Source organism: Moschus berezovskii, chromosome 7 (genome assembly GCF_049115385.1).
Source record: "Moschus berezovskii isolate FMDL1 chromosome 7, NW_MosBer_1.0, whole genome shotgun sequence".
Taxonomy (NCBI): Eukaryota; Metazoa; Chordata; class Mammalia; order Artiodactyla; family Moschidae; genus Moschus; species Moschus berezovskii.
Genome location: NC_142466.1, coordinates 91,938,637 through 91,957,773, shown reverse-complemented (window position 1 = coordinate 91,957,773; position 19,137 = coordinate 91,938,637). Strand labels below are relative to the sequence as shown.

Below are 19,137 nucleotides of genomic sequence, written 5' to 3'. Positions count from 1 at the left end.
CTCCTGAGGGCCTGCCCAATGGCAGCATCACTCCTGGTGTCAGCCAGCGGTACCTCTGGAAACCCTCTACGGAAAATGCAAGCACATGATGATTCTCGGGTTGACATACTTCTGTTGCCCCAGAAAAAGGCTGGGCGGGGAGGAGATGACAGAGGGTGGCAACGGGGAGAGGAATCCATCAGGGGCCAGGCGCCGGCAGCCCATGCCTCGTGCACGTGTATCTGAGCACAGTGCACACTTCTCACATCTGTGTGCATGTGTGCGCGCGCACGTGGGGACGGCACTCTTGGGTGCTGTGTGGTCCGGGGCGCTGAGCTTCAGCTCCCTCACTGGTAACAAGGGTGGTGACAGAGCTCCCCAGAGGACAGGGGCCATGCAGCCATAGCCTGGAGGAGGGCAGTGGGCACCCATGGCCCAGCAGTGGGGACTCGGCTCATGGGGCCCCCAGGGCCAAAGACAGAGCGCCAAGTTCTCCTGGATGTGAACACTCACCCTTCTGTGTCCACAGGGACGTTTCTATGATAAGATCCTAAGCCTGAGGCCAGGAGGTAAGACAGATGGGTACAAGCTCCCTGGCTGAGGAGACAGGCCCTTCTCCCCAAGCAGTTACAGGGCTCGGCTCTGCGAACAAGGGGCTGTGTGGGGCCAACAAGGGGCTCCCCCAGGCCGTTAGGGGAGGGCATGAGGAGCCAGAGCCCAAGACTTCAAATGGCAAATTACACTTTTCATCTCTTAAGTCCCGGAGGGTTCTGTGGGCTCTTTTTTTCTTTCTCAACCTCCTCTCCACCTGGGATCAGGGATAAGACTTTCTGTTCGCTTATAGACTCTGACCATATATGTGTCCCTGACCCATAAGCCAAGGTCATTGCTTCCCCAGGAGGGAGGGGCTCCATCTCCCGGATAGTGGGGTCTGAGGAGCCTCACAGGGCCCAGGAACTGGGTGTTGGCTCTGGTGACTAGACAGAGACAAGAGGGCTGATGGGGGTATCTCCCTGGGACGTGCCATAGGAAGGGAATGAGGATGGTGGTCGAGCCCCTCACGTGCCGGGTCCTCCTTTCTTGGCTCAGTGACCTCTCCCTTCAGTCTCAGCTTCATCAGGAAAGCAAGGGCAGCAGCCCCCACTTCCAGGGCTGCTGGGAGGAGTCAAAGTAACACATGCAAGCACTAGAGCATCACAAGGCATTTGGCCGGTGCCCCTCCATGGCCCTCCACTAATGGCCTGGGGTTTGGCCACACACAAGCCCCTTGTTCTGAGACGAGCCCTGTAACTGCCTTGGGGACAAGGGCCTGTCCCCTCAGCCAGGGAGCGTGTACACATCTGTCTCACCTCCTGGCCCCAGGCTCAAGATCTTGTCATGGAAATGTCTCTGTGGACACAGAAGGGTGAGTGTACACATCCAAGAGGGCTTGGTGCTCTGTCTTTGGCCCTGGTGGCCCTGTGAGCCGAGGAAGGGTAACAGAGCAGTGCAGAGGGCTTGCCTGTCCATCCTCCAGACCTGGGGCTGAGGCCTGGGACAGAGAGGAGATGGGCGGGGGCAGATATGGGGACCAACAGTGCTCCAGGTAAGGGATGGCAAGAAGGGTTCAAGGGAGGGAGTTCTGGAGAGAAGCAGTGGAAGGAGGCCACAGAAGGAGGGAACAGGACACGTGGCAGGGTTATATCTGGAAGTGGGCACTGGGGGACAGCCAGGGACATTTGGGGTGGGTAGTCCACATGGAGGGGTGAGACCCAGGCCCAAAGGAGTCTGAGAAGGCAGCCTGAGCAGGACCTGGGTCTTGGGTTGGACTCAGGAAATGAAGAACCCACAGGATCAACCTTAGCTAGAGACGCTGTCATGTCTTAAATTGGAATCATTTAGAAAATACTCCTGAGAGAAGGGATGAGACTCAAACATTTAATATTGTTGAACATCTCTGTACAAAGAAAGTAAAGTGCTTATTACAGAAATTATAAATAGCAAGAAATAAACACTTAGGAAAGAAGCCAGCCCCTGGAGAGCAAACACGCAGGCGGGCAGGGCTGGGGTCAGTCAGAGGCCCCCCAAGTCATCTGTGAGAAAGGCCAGCAGGAAGCGGCTGACGTGCCTGTCAATGATGACAGGGGAGAAGCCCAGGACACGCCGGGTCCCTGGAAGCACCTTGGGGTCTGGAAGACAAGGGAGTCTCAGAACTCCTCAAGAAGGTACCTCCTCTCATCCTCGCAGCATTACCAGCCCACACCTGAGTGATGTGGGGTCCCCATGCACTGCTCCCACCCAGGACCTGGACAAGGTCAGCATGGCAGGAAGGCGACGGCAGGCATGCCACACTGGGTCACAAGTAGGGGCCTTGGGTGTGGGCCACCATCCATCTGGCAGGGCTCAGCCCCAGGATGTGGAGAGGGCTGGCGGGGGCCCGGCCAGGCAGCACCCACCTGGAGGGCAGCAGTAGATGAGAAGCGCCAGTCCTGCGGCCAGGCCGAGGCAGGTCAGGAAGGCCACAGGTCCTGGGGAGAAATACACGTGAGCAGCTCCCCGAGCCCTGAAGGGTAGGGAGGGGTCTGGAGGCTTGAGGACAGGCTCACACCCTGTGCTGGGGTCAGCCAGGCAGGGATACCCCTAGCGAGCACCCTAAGGGGGTCTGTCCAATGGGCAGCCAGGAACGGAACCCAACTTGGAATGAGAAGCCCCCGAGACAGAGGTGGAGCCCTGGGTCAAGGGACAGAGAAAAGGGATGTGGGAGGTGGTTACCCCTGTCACTGAGCTCACGGCTTGCGGTGCCCGAGTCTAGCTCTGTGCAATCTGAGTTCTCTGGAAACAAAATCACAGGGCGTGGTTAGTCATGGGGGAGCTGCAGTAAGGTGGTCGCCCGCCTGCCATCGAGAAACCAAGGGGGCCGCCAAGGCCCCTCCCTGCAGACCACCCAGGCCCCTTGGGTTGTGAAGGTGCTGAGCCCTCCAGGCTGTGTCTGGGGTGGTGGCGGCAGGGCAGTCAGCACCAGGGAAGGACCCCTGCACAGTTTGGGGTCTTCTCCTTTTGTCCACTTCTTGGGAACTTGAGGACCATGGGATGGAGATTTCACTGTTCCCTGGCAACCACAAGGCACCCAACAGTGCAAACACCTGCTTGTCCAGAGTCTGCTGATGCTGAGTGAGGGGAGGGCGCTCTCTTTCCCCAGACCCCCCGGGGCTCCCCAATCAACCAGCTCCGTGATAACCCTGAGGGCACCCTGGAAGGTCCCTGACTCCAGGCAGGGCTGTATGGTCCTGACAGCTGGGGTGACAGGACCGTTCCATGCCGCAGCTCAGGGCCCAGGCCTGCCAGCCTGTCCTTGGGGCCCCTGGTCCAGCTGAGTGGCCGGAGGTGAGCCACCTCTTCCCTCACGGCCTCCAGCCTTTCATGTGAGGATTGTAGGAACAGTAGCCACTCCCCCTGGGGACCTGGGTGCAGAGGCTTCAAGACTGAGCTGCCGTCCCTACCTGGGCCTTCCCTGTACCCATCCTGGCAGCTCAGAGGATCCCTTTCAAGTCTGCTGGGCCATGGGCTGGCACTTCTAAACCAAAACACATTGTCCTGGACCAGCCACCTGTGCCAGAGACTGTTGTACACCCACACCGTGAGGATCCACCTGGGTGAAAGTAGATACAACCTCTGTCGTGGGAGGCAGTTCACTCGAGGCTGGTATAGCCTACAGCTGTGAGCCAGTTCTGATCAGAAGGGTAAGGATTCCCAGGTTCATTAGATTATAGAGGAAAGGGCAGAACTACACGCACAAGACACTTTCGTGTAAGAAACAGCACAAGAAAAAGGGAGACAGACACACACAGTGGCGTGGAGAGACGAGACAGGGAGCCTTGGGGACAGAGACATCTGTGTTGTTGGAAATACTCTCTCTACGCTCTCTAGGGTCACACAAGACACAACCAGAGGGCTGTCTCTGGTGAAGGGCTGGGCAAGGAGATGCCAAGGTCAGGGGGCTGGGACACGCACTTACGCAGGGCGTGCCGGCTAGGCAAGCAGCTGTGCAGGGGCTGGGCGTGGATGTACAGGGCCCGGTAGAACTCCTGGCAATCCCGCTCACCGCTCCGCTGCAGGTGGCCCAAGAGGTCGCAGAGACGCACTCGCAGAGACACCTTGGGGTTCCGGAACTGGAGGAGGAACGAGATCAGGCTGGAGGACTCTGGATTTACCCCCCAGCCCCAGCCTTCTCAATGGCTGTGATGCCACCTTAGTGGCTGGAACACCCATGGGGAGGTAGTAATTGCAAAGACTCCCCATGCAGTGTCCAGGACTGTGCTACATGGCCACTAATCCTTGCACTCCCACTGGAGCCTAGACAGGTCACCAAGAAATATGGTGGTGACATTATTCCAAGTGTGGAAACTTAGCGGCTTGCTAACTTGGTTTTCCCACATGTAAAAAAGGAAATAATAAACCCACATGGTACGATCATTATAGGGAACCTTCAAGATAATGGAATAAATGATAACTTCTAGTAGTTCATATTCTACAGGAATGTGATTCAAGTTTTAAAAAATACATCAAGGGTTAAGGAGAAAAAAAAGGTGGCTTTTTCGATATGGCTGACTGAAAAATATGTGATTGTAAAGGTCAATGGACAGGGTACTTGCACTGACCCCCAGAACATGGAGGCTATGGCCTGGTGCTGCCACCTGGTGGTGGCGGACCATTCTACAAGAAACTAGAGTTGAACCACAAAAGTACAGAAACTGCAAAGCAAAGGCAGGTGTGCAGCAGAAACCATGGGTACCTATGAGGAAAGGAACCATGGTGGGGTATGTGTGGAGGAGTTTCCTTTTTCTCATGTAAACATCTGAAGCTTTTCAAAATTTTTTAAAATAGTGATTGCATATTAGACTTTTCTGACCCCTACTTTTTAACTTACTGGACTACTTTTATAACACAACAAGCATCTAAGCCAGTAGCAGGGTGTGGGTGGATTCTAGCTCTGTCGAGGATCAATATCATCTGTCCCCTGGAGAGGCCTCAACCCTCTAGAGAGCCCTGTACGTGGCCCCAAGAGGAGAAGGGCTCACTCTGTCATCCAGCTGGGAGGCAGGTCATGTGCCCCAGAGCCCCAGCTAGTCTCTGGCACCCACCCCCAGTGCCACAAGGGAGCCAGAGAAGTGGGTGGGGTGCACAAGGACCACCCACTCTCATCCAGTGTCCCCGAACAGGACGGGCCAGATCACACCCAAAACGATTGCCCATTTTGAACTTCTGGAAGATGCTGAGTGAAGAGTTCTGCAGGACTTGGTACAGTGAGTCTGGAATCCCTGCTCCCCTCCCACCCTGGTACTCCCCTGTTCCCCCTCCCAGCTCTGTCTCATGTTATCACACATCTCCTGTGATCCTCCAGCATTTCTGAAAGCGGCTAAAAGTTCTGATGACATCTAAAGAGACTAAAGCTCAAAAAGCTGATGTTCTAGGCCCAAGGTCACCCCAAGGAGATAGGTTTTCACCTCCAAGCTGTCCTGCCCCCCGCTTCTCCCAGCCCAGAGAGGAAGGGATGGGAGAGCAGCCTCAGGTTCCTTGGCACCTTTTCTGCGTCCTTGTTGCTGAGAATCTGGGGATAGTAGCGGTTTAGCTGGAGGATAATCCTGTCCACCTGCTGCTCACTTAGGCGTCCGAGGCTGGTGAGGAAAGGAGTGTCCTGGACTAGGCGATCACAGTAGGTTTGCTCTGAAACAGAAGCAGAGAACCCAGAAGGACATGAGCCAGCACAGCCCAAGGAGCGGGTATCGAGTCCCACACACCATGACACAGCCATGGCAGGGACTCCTCACAGTAAGGTCCCATGCCCACCAAGAGGTCTACCAGCTGTAAGCCTCTGGACAACTGCTGACATCCCAACTCATGCACAGCCCAGAATTCCCCCATGTCATGCCAGTCCTCTTGCAAAACAGTGCGGTGGGTGGGTACAGTGATACAGGTACAGAGTGCTCAAAAGCAGAGCAGAGCCTCTGGCTCCTCCTCTCTTCATGCCTGAGAGCTTATCACAAAAACACTCAGAAGGGTGAAGAGTCTGCTGTCTGCGGGGTCCCCCAGTGCTCTCTGGAAATAGCCAGGCCTGAGGAAGGACACAGAAGCACAGAGAAGGCCCAACTCCAAAGCTCCTACAGCCACTGTTGTCATGGGGACAGGAGACACACAGACGGGACAGGGTTTAGAGTGGCTTGGCCACTTTTAGCTGGCATGGGAACCAGATAGTATCTGCAAGGCCTTGGGAAGCTGCCACAAACAGCAGACCAATATGCCTGCTACCCAGGAGGCTGGAAAATGCTTTTCCTTTTGTTTTTTTCTTTCAGAATCATCATTAAAACATCACTATTACACTATCTTTCCCATTAAGAATGTCCCTTAGAATGACAAGCTTTTAAAGGCAGGGAGTGGATGGGGAGAAGTTGGTGGGCAGATGGCAAAGAATCTGAGGAAGGGTCCCAAGTCCCTGCAGCCCTGGCTACCTGAACAAGTGCACCACCTTACCTATGTGAGGTAGCTTGTCCTGTTTCCTGGTGGACCCAGGGGTGGGGGGTTGGTGCGCGGGCAGGCAGAGCTGCATAGGAGGAGTTTCTGTATGGAACTGAAGTTAAGCTGGTATCCATTCAAATTAGACAGCTGTAACTTTACAATATTAAACATAACCCCCATGGTAACCACAAAGAAAATGTCCATGGAATATATACAAAAGAACATCAAAATGTGTTACTACAGAAAATCAACACAAAATGAAGTAATGGAAGAAATGAAGGACAAAAAAGCTAAAAGACATACAGAAAACAAACAGCAAAAAGGTAGAAAAGCTGTCCCTTCTCAGTAATTAAATGTAAATGGATTAAACTCTCTAATCAAAAGACACAGACTGACAGATTTGTGATACTGTGATTTACAGTAAGAAATATATATTCACCCAGTCGTGTCCTACTCTTTGCAACCCCATGGACTGTGCAGTCCATGGAATTCTCCAGGCCAGGATATTGGACTGGATAGCCTTTCCCTTCTCCAGGGGATCTTCCCAACCCAGGGATCGAACCCAGATCTCCCGCATTGCAGGCAGATTCTTTACCAGCTGAGCCACCAGGGAAGGTCATGCCTACCTAAGGAAGCCTCCATAACCTTCCCTCCCACCAAAGCGGGGTTTGGAGCACCTCCCAGTTACCAAATGCATGGAGGTGCCTGGGAGGAGCATGGAGGCTCCATGCCCCTTCTCACATATTTTGCCCTATGCATCTCTTCCACCTGGATGCTCACTTGTATCCTTGAAATATCCTTTGTAACAAACCGTGAATAGTAAGTGTTTTCCTGAGTTCTGTGAACTGCTCTAGCAAATGACATTCAGGGGAACTCTGATTTATAGCCAGTCAGTTAGAAGCACAGGTGGCAGCCTGGACTGGGGGCTGGCATTTCAAGTGGGGGCAATCTTGTGGGACTGAGCCTAAAGTGAACCTATGGGATCTGACACTCTCCAGACAGATGGTGTAAGAATTGAGTTAAATTTATAGGACACCCAGTTGGTGTCCACCAAAGAACTGGAAAACTGCTTGACAGAGGAAACCCCCCCACACACATTTGGTTACCAAAAGTGTCAAAAATAAAAGTGTTGAGAAATACGCATCGAGAAAAGAAACGCAAGAAGGCAAAGTGGTTGTCTGAGGAGACCTTACAAATAGCTGAGGAAAGAAGAGAAGCGAAATGCAAGGGAGAAAGGGAAAGATGTACCCGAGTGAGTGCAGGGTTCCAGAGAGCAGCAAGGACAGATACGAAGGTCTTCTTAAAGGAACGTGCAAAGTGACAGAGGAAAACAAACAGAATGGGAAGACTAGAGATTTCTTCAAGAAAACTGGAGATATCACGGGAGCATTTCACGCAAAGATGGACACGATAAGGGACAGAAACGGTATAAGGACCTAACAGAAGCAGAAGAGATTAAGAAGAAATGGCAAGAATACACAGAAGAACTATACAAAAAAGGCTTTAATGACCCAGATAATCATGATGGCATGGTCACTCATCTAGAGCCAGACATTCTGGATTGTGAAGTCAAGTGGGCCTTAAGAAGCATTACTAAACACCCCCTTTCACTCTGCCAACTGGACTTATGTCTTCATTGGTCATTCAAGTGGGGCAAAGGAAATAACCTTTTAAAATTCAGGCAAACTGGATGTCTGTCTTATAACCTGTCAGAGGAAACAATGTAAAAGAAAAAAAAAAAAGCATTACTACAAACAAAGCTAGTGGAGGTGACAGAAGTCCAGCTGAGTTATTTCAAATCCTAAAGGATTTTAAAGTGTTGCATTCAATATGTCAGCAAATTTGGAAAACTCAGCAGTGACCATGGTACTGGAAAAGGTCAGTTTTCAATTCAATCTGAAAGAAGAGCAAGGCCAAAGAACCTGTAATCTACTCTACTGTTGCTCTCATTTCACATGCCAGCATGGTTATGCTCAAAATCCTTGAAGCTAGGCTTCAGCACTATGTGAAATGAGAACTTCCAGATGTACAAGCTGGGTTTAGAAAAAACCAGAGGAATCAGAGATCAAATTGTCAACATTCACTGGCTCACAGAGAAGGCAAGGGAATTCCAGAAAAACATCTACTTCTGCTTCACTGACTATGCTAAAGCCCTTGACTGTGTGGATCACAACACACTATGGAAAGTTCTTAAAAGAAATGGGAATATCAGACCACTTTACCCGTCTCCTGAGAAACCTGTATGTGGGTCAAAAAGCAACAATTAAAACAGGACAGGAAAACTGACTGGTTCACAACTGGGAAAGGACTGCGACAGGCTGTATGCTGCCCCCTTGTTTAACGGAAACACTGTTTATTTAACGCTTGCTTAACGTGAATGAAGAGGACATCATGTGAAATGCTGCGCTGGATGCATCACAAGCTGGAACCAAGATCGCTGGGAGAGATATCAACAACCTCAGATATGAAGATAACACCACTCGAGGGGCAGACAGTGAAGAGGAACTAAAGAGCCTCCTGATGAGGGTGAAAGAGGAGAGTGAAAAAGCTGGCTTGAAACTCAACATTCAAAAAACTAAGACCATGGCATCCAGTCCCATCACTTCACAGCAAACAGAAGGGGAAAAAGTGGGAGCCATGACAGATTTAATTTTCTTGGGCTCTAAAATCACTGTGGATGGTGACTGTAGCCATGAAATTTAAAAATCCTTGCTCCCTGGAAGAAAAGCTATGAGAAACCTAGACAGCATATTAAAAAGCAGAGACATCATTTGCCAACAAAGGTCCACCTAGTTAAAGCTATGGTTTTTCCAGTAGTCATGTATGGATGTGAAAACTAGACCATAAAGAAGGCTAAGTATTGATCTGATGCTTTCGAATTTGGTACTGGAGAAGACTCTTGAAAATTCCTTGGACTGCAAGGAGATCAAACCAGTCAATCTTAAAGGAAATAAGCCCTGAAAGTTCACTGGAAGGACCGATGCTGAAGCTCCAATACTTTGCCCACCTGACGCAAAGAGCTGACTCATTGGAAAAGGTACTGATGCTGGGGAAGACTGAAGGCAAAGGAGAAGGGGCTGGCAGAGGATGAGATGGTTAGATAGCATCATTGACTCAATGCATATGAATTTGAGCAAACTCTGGGAGAGAATGGAGGACAGGGGAGCTTGGCATGCTACAGTCCATGAGGTCGAAAAGAGTTGGACATGACTTAGCAACTGAACAACAACATATTGAGAAAGCCCGCATGCAGCCATGAAGACCCAGTGCAGCCAACAACAACAAAATCAGTGCCCTCCTTAAAGCAGCCTGTATAAATATTGACCCTTTCTGGCCAGGCTTGTTTGCAAAGACTTTGGCCAGTGTCAACATTGGGAGCCTCATCTGCCACATGGGGGGCTGGTGGATCTGTCCCTAGCAGCTGGCACTGCACCAGCAGTAGGTCCAATCCTCTTCACCACTGCTGCCCTAGCTGAGAAGAAAGCAGAGGCAAAGAAATAAGAATCTGAAAAGTCTAATGATGACATGGCCTTTGGTCTTTTTGACTAAACCTCTTCAGTGACACGTTCAATAAAAAGCTGAACTCTTAAAATTTAAAAAAGGAATAAAACACTTAGAAATAAATTTAACCAAGGAGATGGAAGACTTGTACACTGATCTACAAAACACTACTCAAAGAAATGCTAAAAGATACAAATAAATGGAAAGACATTCCATGTCCATCGGCTGGAAGACTTAATATCGTGAAGATGACAATATTACCCAAAGTGATCCAGGAATTCAACGGAACCCCTATCCAAACTGCAATAAATCTTTTTTTGTCTTTTTTTCATCCTAAAATTCATATGGGATCTCAAGGGACTTGTACAGCCAAAACAATCCTGAAAAAAGAACAAAGTGGATGATTCACACTTCCTCATTTCAAAATTTACTACAAAGCTACAGGAATGAAAACTGTGGTACTGACATATAGACCAATGTAATAGACTAGGAAGTCCAGAAATTAACCCTATTTTGAGTAAAAAAAAAAAAAAGTGAAAAGACAATCCATAGAATGGGAGAAAATATTTGCAAAGCATATATCTGATTAGGGGTTAATATATATAGAAAGAGAGAAAATATAAAAAGAACTCCTACAACTCAACAACAAAAAAATCCTACAAAATAACCAACACAATGATGAGCAAAATACTTGAACAGGTATTTCTCCAAAGGTGGACAAATGACTGCTAAGTACATGAAAAGATGCTCAACATCACTAGTCATTAGCAAAAAGCAAGTCAAAATACAATAAGATACCATTTCATACTCATTAGGGTAAAATAAATATATGGAGAGAGGGAATATGAATATGAGGATGAGGAGAAACTGGAACTCTCACGCACCCCTGGTGGGCAGGTAAAATGGTGCAGCTACTATGGAAAACAGTATGGCTGGTCCTCAAAAAGTTAAATACATCTGCAATCCCATTCCTGGGTATACCCTCAAAAGAATTCAAAGCAGAGACTCAAACAGATATGTGCGCGTCAAGTTCAGAGTAGCATTTATTCACAAAAGCCAAAAGGTAAAAACAACCCAAGTGTTCACAGACAGATGAACAGATAGACAAAATATGCGATGGAATACTATACAACCATAAGAAGGAACAGAATTCTGATACGTGGGTTCAAAAACATGGATGAACCATGAAAACAATATGCTAAATGAAATAAATTAGGCACAAAAGGACAAATGAAGTGAAGTGTTATGTTAGTTGCTCAGTTGTGTCCGACTCTTTGTGACCCCATGGACTGTAACCCACAAGGCTCCTCCATCCATGGGATTTTTCAGGCAAGAGTACCAGAGTGGGTTGCCATTTCCTTCTCCAGGGGATCTTCCTGACCCAGGGATCAAACCCGGGTGTCTTGCATTGCAGGCAGACTCTACCATTTGAGCCACCAGTTAAGCCTATACAAAAGGACAAATGTATTATCCCACTATATGAACTATCTAAAATAAGCAAATTCTAAAGACAAAGAAAGTACCATAGTGATTAACAGGAGCTGCAGGTAGGGGTGAAAGGGGAGTTTTTGTTTAATGAGTACAGTTTCTCTTTGGGATGATGAAAAAGTTCTTGAAATGCATAGTTTCACAGCTGCTGCTGCTGCTGCTAAGTCACTTCAGTCGTGTCCGACTCTGTGTGACCCCACAGACGGAAGCCCACCAGGCTCCCCTGTCCCTGGGATTCTCCAGGCAAGAACACTGGAGTGGGTTGCCATTTCCTTCTCCAATGTGTGAAAGTGAAAAGTGAAAGTGAAGTCGCTCATATTTAATCCCAATGAAATGGTTAAAATGGTAAATTTTATGTTCTGTTTTTGACCATACATATACATATAAATGGACATGAATCTGAGCAAACTCCAGGATAGGTGAGGACAGAGGAGCCTGAGCAAGCTTGCAAACAGTCGGCCACAACTTAGCGACTGAATGACAAAATACATATAAAGGTAAGTGGATAATATACTAAACTGTGGTTCAGTTTAATAAATTACAATGAAATATAACCCAGTGATAAAAAGACCTACGAAGTTACAAAAAGACATTGAGGAAACAAATGCATTTTGTTAAAGGTTAAAGAAGCCAATCTGAAAAGGCTATATACTATATGATTCCAAGTCTATATTTTAGAAAATGCAAAACAATGGAGACAGTAAAAAGATCAATGGTTGCCAAGGGTTATGGAAGAGGGAGGGATAAATGGATGGAGCAGAGAAGATGTTTAAGCCAGTAAAACTTCTTGTATGATACTATAATTGTGGTACCAGACATCGTGAATTTGTCAAAACTCATACAGTGTACAGACAAGGAATGAACCATTATATTAATATGGACATTAGTTAGAAACAACTGAAATTACTAATACTATATCACTATTGGCTTATTAAGATAACAACCATACAAATGCAAGATATTAATAACAGAGGAAACGTGGTTGGGGGAGCCCTCTGTGCTATCTGCTCGATTGTCTATAAACTAAAAATGCTCCAAAATAAATTCTAGTAATTAATAAGAAATACTATTTGGAAATCCCATTGTTGAATTTTCCTTTTCTTTTAAAATTTTATCTATTTTATTTTTAGCTGTGCTAGGTCTTCATTGCTGTGAGGGCTTTCCTCCAGTTGTGGTGAGCAGGGGCGACTCTCGAGTTGCAGTACCCAGGTTTCTCATTGCAATGGCTTCTCCTGTTGCAGAGCATGGGCTTTAGGGTGCACGGGGCTCAGCTGTTGCAGCTCCCAGGCTCTAGAGCACAGGCTCAATAGTTGTGGCACAAGGGCTGAGCTGCTCTGCAGTTTGTGGGATCTTCCCAGATCTGGGATAAAACCCCATGTCTCCTGCATCGACAGGCAGATTCTTCACCACTAAGCAACCAGGGAAACCCTCCATTGTTGAATTTTAAAGACGAAAAGGACAGTCACAGAAAGGCGACGAATTCTTGGACTGGGTGGTGTTCACTGGAAAGGAGCATGAAGGACTTTCTGGAGTGACAGAAACGCTCCATGTTGACTTGGCCTGGGCTAGTCGTTCCATGAGTATATACGTTTGTCAAAACTTAAGAGAATTCTTCACTAAAAATGAGTGTATTTATAAGTAAACACTAACTCAATAAAGTTGATTTTTTAAAAAATAGGGTCATTGAGTTGGAACAAGTGGGGCCTCCTCCTGATTTCTTCCATGGGCCCAACTCAATAGATCGTTTACCTTCTCATCTCTCTCCTGATGCTACCTCCTCCTGGATGGTCTATTCCCCCTAGAATAAGAATTTCTAACTTTTGATTCTCCCAGTCTCTGAAAGTATATTTTGAAGACAGAGTTGTCAGCAGCTCCAACGTGGTAAAGAAGCCATGGACAGGGATGCAGAGACACCTGTCACCAGCACGTGGCAGGACCCTCCTGACCACCTGGCTTCATCACCTGTAGCCTCTCTGATATAATACTGACCATAGTTCATGGACTGGGACCCATGCTTGGGCATTCTGAGAGCTCTATGCATCATCATTCTCACATCAGCTCTGCTACACAAGCATGACCACTACCCTCATTTTCAGAAGGAGAAACTGAAGCACAATAGGTAGATAAGGTACCTGTTTAAGACCTCAATCAGCTGGAGAGTTATGGATTGAGTTCAGGACCCAGGCACAGCGCTGGGGCCCATTTCTGCCTCTTTGATCCATCTACTAATTAATGATGCAATTTAGCTGCATCATGTCTGCTTTTGACCAAGCCATGGATTGTCTTGCCCAGTGCTGCCAGGGTGTGCACCTGTGCATAGGGCTGGCACACACTAAGCACTCACTGAAGAGTTTGGGAACGGATGGACATAGGTCCAAGGCTCAGGGCAAGGGCTGTCAGTGGACAGTGACCAGCACTTCTGCAGTGGCTCCTCCCACCCTGCAGGCTGCTAGCCAGGGGGGCCTCCACTGACTGGAGCTGTGAGTCACTTGGCATAACGGCATAGCCTGGGGACCACAGCTCTGGGCTCTGCCGTGCCCTGTGCTTCCTGTGGCTGTGCACACAAACCACACCCTGGTGGCCATTCACAGGCATGACAAAGCACAAGAAAGGAAACCAGTTTGGTCCCAAGTGACAGTCCCAGATAGGTTTTACAGGAAGGAGGAAGAGGAATGCTCTGGCATAAAAACTCACCAGACCTTCGCCAGCAACCTTTGCTAAGCCCAACCTCCCCCATCGTCGCTTTTTTCTTCGGCTGCACTGGGTCTTCACTGCTACATGCAGGCTTTCTTTAGTTGTGGCAAGCAGGGGCTACGCTTCACTGTAGTGGCTTCTCTTGTTGCAGAACACAGGCTCTAGGGCAGGTGGACTTCAGCAGCTGCGGCACATGGGCTCGGTAGCTGAGGCTCGTGGGCTCCAGAACACAGGCTCAGTAGTTGTGGTACACGGGCTTAGAAGCTCCGTGGCACGTTGAATCTCCCCAGATCAAAGATCAAACCTGTGTCCCCTGCATCGACAGGTGGATTCTTATCCACTGTGTGACCATGGAAGTCCCCCTCCCCCATCATCTTGCCCTACGGGCACCACAAGCATGGTTAGGCTGGCCAACCTGTTAGCCTGACCTGGCACTGGAGGCCCTGTGGGAGCTGGCCTCGCTTGCCCTCACCAGGTCTCCCAGCCCCTGAGCCAACCCTGCACAGCAGTGCCCAACTGCAGCATTCTGCCTCAGACTCCCAAGGACAAGAACACCTCTCCCTATGGTTTCCACCTGGCTAACTCACACTCACTGTCCTCCCCTCAAGAGACTTTCCTGAGTTCCCCACCCACCACCACCCCCATCAAAGTCCAGATGCTTGGGCCTCAACCTCCCCTCCCAAACTGAATCTCCCAGAATCCCCTCCTGTCCCAGTGTCCAACCTGGCCTCAGGCATGGAGCTGCGACGGCCCACTCCCCAGCACACCACAAAGAAGGGGCTGGTTCTGCAGCAACACTAATTGCTACAGTGATACTTGGTCAGTGTGTGCCCTGCACAGATGCATCAGGCTCCACACGCTCACTCTGCGACCCTTCGTAAAGGCCCCAGAACAAGACAGGTTGCTATTGGTGCATGGAGACAGTAAGCCAGGAACTTGGGACCTACAGCCTTGCAGGCCTGTTCATTTGGCCCTCCCAGGCCTGTACTCTCTGGGCCCTAGTTCCCCATCCCCAAAATGAAGGGCTCTGAGAGATGGGGTCTCTCTAGAGGCCCAGGACACAGAGACAGTAGGGAGAATGGGGACTGGTGGGCCTGGGGAAGGTCTAGTCCTGGCTCTGCCACTGACTGCCCCAGCAGTCTAGGGCACCTGCCCAAGCTCAGTCTTTGTTTCCTCATTCACACACAGAGATATTCCGTATTTCCCCATACAGCAGGCCTGAGTAGCAAGCACCTGATGCAGGGCCAGATGCACAGTAGGTACAGTAGACCTTTGAACCCTGAGGGGGTTGGGGGACAGACCCTGAGGAGTCAAAAATCCAAACATTACTTTACAGTCAGTCCTTCGTATCCATAATTTTGCATCTGAGAATTCAGCTAACCTCAGGTCAGGCAATAGTATGTATGCATCGAAAAAAATCCACATATTTAAAACTGTCACATTTGAAACCCTAGGTCAGAGGATCAACTTTACTCAGAAATAGCAGCCACAGATAAAAACAGTTCAGAGAGACAACAGGGGAGTGAGTAGTACCTGGGGTCTCTTCTGGCTTAGGCTGGTACACTGGTGTCCTGGAAATCACCAGGTTCCTGCCCATGAAGTCTTACTTGTATGTGGGACTTAGGCTGGGACTCCAGTGACAGCTAGGGAGAGAACAGGGACTTGAGGGGCTCCCAGACCCTGTGGGTCACCCTAGGTGTCTTTTACCTCAGAAGCATTCCCTGAAAATAAGGTATGCTTCTAGAAGCCACCAAACTCCCTGATTACACTGTCATGGACTCTCACCAGCCTGTTACTCTCATGGAGCTTCTCCTACAAGGAAAGGTCCACAGAGCAGGGTCACTCTGCTCAGGATCAGAAAGGTAGTTGGTGGGTCCCCATTCCAGAGAGGCCCTTGGAGGATGGCTGGGCTGGGGACTGCATTCTGGGGGAAAAAAAAAAAAGCTGGAGGGGCTGGGGCAGTCCAGATGAGGCACAAAGCCTTGGGAGACAGAGTCTGTGTGCAAGATTCCCTCGGGCCTGTCCCTGGACAAGGGGTGCAGCCTGGGAGATACCAGAGTCCCACAGGTACCACACACTGCCCAGGAAGGCAACACCTGTTGGGCAGACTCCTCAGGGGACTCCTAATAGAAGACACAGCCTTCTATCAGGAGTCTCTATATCTCCTGATAGAAGCACAGTAGAACCCCAGAGAGTATTCCTTACCACCAATTTTACTTTCACCTCCCAGTGCCAGGCCACAGATCCTCACCCCAGCAGCTCCCCACCTGCAGACAAATGTCGGCCCCTGCCCTCCTGGAGTCACCCAAGACCTGGTCCCCGCCCACTAGAACGTTCCATGGCTTGACCTGGCCTCACAGCACAGAACACGCCAAGGCTCGGCCTCTAACGCTCAGAAGCCTCCAGGGCATGACGTGGCTTTGCCCACCAGAACTCTCCAGAGCTTGTCCATGGCCCCCGCCCCCAAGCACCCTCCCGGACCCGGCCTGGCCTCGCCCCCAAAGAACCCAGCCCTGGGCCGCGCGCCGCTCTGCCGTCGTCCTGTCGACAGGGCACGCAGTCACGGGCAAGGTCACTCGCCGTCGCAGCGAGGAGTGGTATCGGGACACTCGGACCCTACGCGCCACCGTGGCCGCGTGCCTGTCCCCGCATGGCAGGCACGACCCCGGACCGCGCTCACCTGTCATGGCGGCGGCACGCCGTGCATTCGGCCGACCCGACCCGTCCCCCTGCCGCTGTCAGCCCGTGTGGCTGTCCCCGCGTTGCCCGTGGGCCCGGGTGACCGCCTCCGGCTCCGGCCCGCTTTTTCCCGGTGGGCCCCGCCCCTGGGATCCTCTCGGCTAAGCTCTAACCCCGCCCTCACTGAGCCCGCCCCTTCCCGCTAGGCCCCGCCCATGGCGTCGGCGGCGCTGCCGCGGGGTCTAAAACCCCCAGCCTTCCCTGCAGCCCAGCTTCCGAACGCGCTGGCTACGGACGCCGCTGAGCCCTTAGCCCCGCCCCGCGCTGAGCCCTTAGCCCCGCCCCGCGCTGGGTCCGCCCTTCCGGGAATCCAGGGCCTAGTCTTTGTCAACGCCAGGGCTCTAAACCCTGCCCTCACTGAGCCCCACCCTTGCCGACGTTAACCAGGTCGCGACCACAGCCCTGAACCCCGCCCCTCGCTCGGTCCTCATTAGTTACCGGGCCTCCGAAAGCCTTGAGCCTCTCTCCCGCCCACAGGAGGTGCCCTCAGCTCCGCCCCTCACTCAGCTCCGCCCCCGCTGCCCTGGGCTAAATCACCTCCGTATCCTGACGCCAAACACCACCATTCTAGCTCCGCCCCCTCGGCGCTGGCTACGTCGCTGCGCAGTCCTGAGCCCCTCCCCTCACTCGAGCCCCACCCCAACTCTGGCTCAGCTTCGTTTGTAGCCCACGCGCTCCTCCCAGTCCTGGCTCCACCTTGGGCATGCTCTGGTCCAGCCGGGTCTTGGCCTGGTGGGCCGGCGAGACTATAGACGTGGTTGAGCTCTTCGCAGCACAGTCAGCGGTGCTTCTGCTTTCCGCGCCGCAGCCCCTCCCCCAACACCGCGTTCCCCTCTCCCATGAGGGAACTGGAGGATGCTTACTGGAGTGGTTCGGTTCAGTTCAGTCGCTCAGTCGTGTCCCCATGGACTGCAACACGCCAGGCTTCCCTGTCCATCACCGACTCCCAGAGCTTACTCGAACTCATGTCCATCAAGTCATTGATGCCATCCAACCATCTCATCCTCTGTCGGCCCCTTCTCTTCTGGCCTTCAATCTTTCCCAGCATCAGGGTCTTTTCTAGTGAGTCAGTTCTTCGCATCAGGTGGTCAGAGTACTGGAGTTTCAGCTTCAGCATCAGTCCTTCCAATGAATATTCAGGACTGATTTCCTTTAGGATTGACTGGTTGGATCTCCTTGCAGTCCAGGCGGGGCCTATCCTAAGCTGTGGGGGACAGCACCTACCTTGGACAGGAAGATTGTGTAACATGACCTCGGGGTGATAGAGGAAGTCCAGGCCTGCTCCAGGTCCTAGGGCGCTGTCCTCCCAGAGGGAGGCGGCATCCTGCCCACGAGTGGAACTGGCCTGACCCCCGCATTACTCTGCATCATTCTTGCTGGGTCATGACTCTGCAGACAAAAAATGTTGCCTGCCATCCCAGTAAAGGTAAATGATACCCACTATTAAGCCATTTGCCTCTGTACCACTCGCTTTGAGGGGAATTCAGGATGGAGAAAAACAAGATACTGGCCTCAGATAGTTGAGATGTGTACGCAAGGAATAATTTCAATGAACCCACGTTCTTGCATCTTCCCAAAGATAGTAAAGCACTAAGATCATTAACTTGAACTGTCTGTTTTTGTAATTAATTATCTTTAGATGTTCAACTGCATGGGTTTTTTAGTTTCTTTGTGGGTTTCTTTTCTTTTAGAAAAATTCCTGTGTATCCTGGTTCCTTCTTAACTTTGAAACAGTCAACTGAAAACTGAGCTCTGTTTTATCTGCCAAACTTTTTCTAAGGACTTCATTACTGGGAGGTAGCCTCTCAGATAGCTCTGAAGGACTTCTCCAAAGAGGTAAGGGAAGAGCCAGGATATATAGAAGTTTTGCAAGGAAGACCAGATAGTTGAAACATCAAAAGTTTACTGTTTAATAAAGAAAACCAGGTATCTCAAGTTGATGAATTTATCGCTTTTCTTTATATGGGAAGATGCAAGAGTTTGGGTTCAATGAAATCATCCCTTTTATATACACCTTAGCTATCTATGGCCATGATCCTTTTCTTTCCCATGCTGAGCCCTGTATTGATGGGAGTGGCTGCAGTTGCTGAGGGCTTGGGGGAGGGGCAGCCTATTTGTCTGCATCCTGAGTTCCCAGTTCTCATCATACCCATACGGGTCAGTGGTAATGACTGATGGCTACAGCATCTTTTTATGTTTACTGATATGGCAGGCAATATTATTCATTCACAGAACAATTTCTCG

The 19,137-nt window shown here is 50.3% G+C and overlaps 1 protein-coding gene and 1 non-coding gene across 10 annotated transcripts; one reads left to right on the top strand and one right to left on the bottom strand.

Annotated features, from left to right (window-relative positions):
• Positions 1–1,875: 1,875 nt before the first annotated feature.
• CARD19 (caspase recruitment domain family member 19) lies at positions 1,876–17,406 on the bottom strand. 9 transcript variants are annotated; one of them, XM_088838138.1, is made up of 8 exons: positions 17,332–17,406; positions 14,155–14,467; positions 6,487–6,573; positions 5,463–5,682; positions 3,970–4,127; positions 2,731–2,790; positions 2,415–2,486; positions 1,876–2,147 (listed from the first exon to the last, which is right to left on the bottom strand). In XM_088838138.1, the coding sequence occupies exons 2-8, from the start codon at positions 14,195–14,197 to the stop codon at positions 2,032–2,034; spliced, it is 756 nt and encodes a 251-aa protein (XP_088694264.1). In that variant the 5' UTR covers positions 14,198–14,467; positions 17,332–17,406; the 3' UTR covers positions 1,876–2,031. The 9 variants fall into 9 exon arrangements, with proteins under 9 accessions (XP_088694264.1, XP_088694263.1, XP_088694265.1 ...); XM_088838137.1 differs by lacking the exon at positions 17,332–17,406 and adding an exon at positions 16,835–17,122; XM_088838139.1 differs by lacking the exon at positions 17,332–17,406 and adding an exon at positions 16,835–17,118 and having other exon boundaries at positions 6,487–6,583.
• On the top strand, positions 8,069–8,195 carry LOC148777405 (small nucleolar RNA SNORA27). The gene has a single exon (XR_016037944.1). It is a non-coding gene; the product is annotated as a small nucleolar RNA SNORA27 (small nucleolar RNA).
• Positions 17,407–19,137: the final 1,731 nt, after the last annotated feature.